The 1,909-nt window shown below is 39.2% G+C and overlaps 1 protein-coding gene across 5 annotated transcripts in view; it reads right to left on the bottom strand.

Annotated features, from left to right (window-relative positions):
• The window catches only part of LOC106875845 (BICD family-like cargo adapter 1), a 70,033-nt gene that overhangs the window by 33,703 nt on the left and 34,421 nt on the right, over nucleotides 1-1,909 (bottom strand). For all 5 annotated transcript variants that reach the window (XR_008266877.1, XR_008266878.1, XM_052977092.1 and 2 more), the window contains exons 2-3: nucleotides 559-774; nucleotides 94-207 (exon numbers count right to left, since the gene is read on the bottom strand). Coding sequence is in view for 3 of the 5 variants with exons in the window: in XM_052977092.1 (XP_052833052.1) it covers nucleotides 94-207; nucleotides 559-774 (330 nt within the window). In the remaining 2 variants the exon portion in view is untranslated. The remainder of the gene's footprint in view (nucleotides 1-93; nucleotides 208-558; nucleotides 775-1,909) is intronic.

Genomic DNA, 1,909 nt, shown 5'->3' with positions numbered 1-1,909 from the left:
ATTAACATGCTACTGAAACATTTGTCGCATAAATTGAACTACTGACTATCTATTCATTTTCATTAATTATATAAAACCGCCAGAGCTACTTACCTTAGCATGAAGTGCATCCAACTGATCGAGTTGGTCAGGCATTGACATCCGTAAGGAGACTTGAGATCGTAATCCTTCTATTTCTGAAACAAGTTGTCCTTCCGTTTCAGCAGCCTGCGAATACAAACCAAAGCAACAAAATACAATTAAAGAAATTAAAATTTAAAAACAAACAAACTAATAAAATTTGTTTAGTGCCATGTTATAGAAAAATATTTGAAGAAACGGTGGTGGTGGTGGTGGTGAGGATGGTGGCGGGTGTAAAGGTGAATGGATTCATCCAGTCATCCATGGATCGTACCAGTAACATATTGGTTTGTCTGTGAGAAGTTGTTAACCTCTTTTCTGATTCTTAACAATTTCTGGGAAAAGAGGTGCTGTGAGTGACCATTGATTGAACACAAAAACAACAACACTGCTGTCCAAAAGTGAGAATAATTGAGACCATTGAGTGGAGCTACTTACATGTTGCACTTGGTCGCTCAGCCGTTCATTCTGATGCGTCAGCTCCCGTATGATATTCACCTTGTCTTTATCACCTGCCGTCAGCTGTTGCTGCTGCCCTTGTAAGTCCTGTCGCAGCTGGTTGACATCATCCTGAAGTTCCTTCACAGTGTTTTCATACTCAGCCTCTAATGATTCCAGCCTCAAACGCAATGCATGGCGTTCCTGCTCCAACTCCTGAAGAAAACAAGGAATATCATTTATAGTGTTTAATAAAACTATATACAGTACGTATATACTCTTTACTCTTTTACTTGTTTCAGTCATTTGACTGTGGCCATGCTGGAGCACCACCTTTAATCAAACAAATCGACCCCAGGACTTATTCTTTAGTAAGCCTGGTACTTATTCTATCGGTCTCTTCTGTCGAACCGCCAAGTTACGGGGACGTAAACACACTAGCATCGGTTGTCAAGCGATGTTGGGGGGGACAAACACAGAAACGCAAACATATACACGCACATACATATATATACATATATACGACGGGCTTCTTTCAGTTTCCGAAATGTGTATATTAAGATACAAATAAGATGACTATTTATTTTCAAGCACAGAGACGCTGTTAGAACAGCAGAAACATTGGGTAAATTGCCCTTACAAAGCAGAAACATTTGTCAACAAACAGCTATGGGACTTAAGCCCATATCCCTTGAAGACTCCATGAACATGAATTGCTTTCAAATCCTACTTGGTGTTTGCCGATTCAGTTCTTGTCCCGTATTTGTCAAGGTTTGTCATTTGATACAATATTTGTTGCATGGCTGTTAGGTAATACAATGGATATTATATAAGGAACATAATGCTTATAGAGTCTAGTTTCTGACGTGAGCTATTATCTGTAATAACTGCTTCGCTCTTTGTCATGCTCTGATTCATATATCGGTGAAAGAATTCAGATTACAGATGAGTATTGAGTTGAGACCGAAATGTTTGCGCTTTTTTACTTTTGTACAAGCATACACATTAGATACCTGTCACACTAATGAGTGTGTGTGTGTGTGTGTGTGTGTGTGTGTGTGTGTGTGTGTGTGTGTGTGTGTGTGTGTGTACATTCTTTTACTTGTTTCAGTCATTTGACTGTGGCCATGCTGGAGCACCACCTTTAGTCGAACAAATTGACCCTTGAATTTATTTTTTGTAAGCCTAGTTCTTATTCTATTGGTCTCTTCTGCTGAACCACTAAGTTATGGGTACGTAAACACACCAGCATCAGTTGTCAAGTGATGTTGGGGAAACAAACACAGACACACAAATACATACATACATATATATAAAGAGAGAGAGAGAGAGAGAGAGAGAGAGAGAGAGA

Source organism: Octopus bimaculoides, chromosome 26 (assembly GCF_001194135.2).
Source record: "Octopus bimaculoides isolate UCB-OBI-ISO-001 chromosome 26, ASM119413v2, whole genome shotgun sequence".
NCBI lineage: Eukaryota > Metazoa > Mollusca > Cephalopoda > Octopoda > Octopodidae > Octopus > Octopus bimaculoides.
This window is presented reverse-complemented; position numbering and strand designations above follow the sequence as displayed.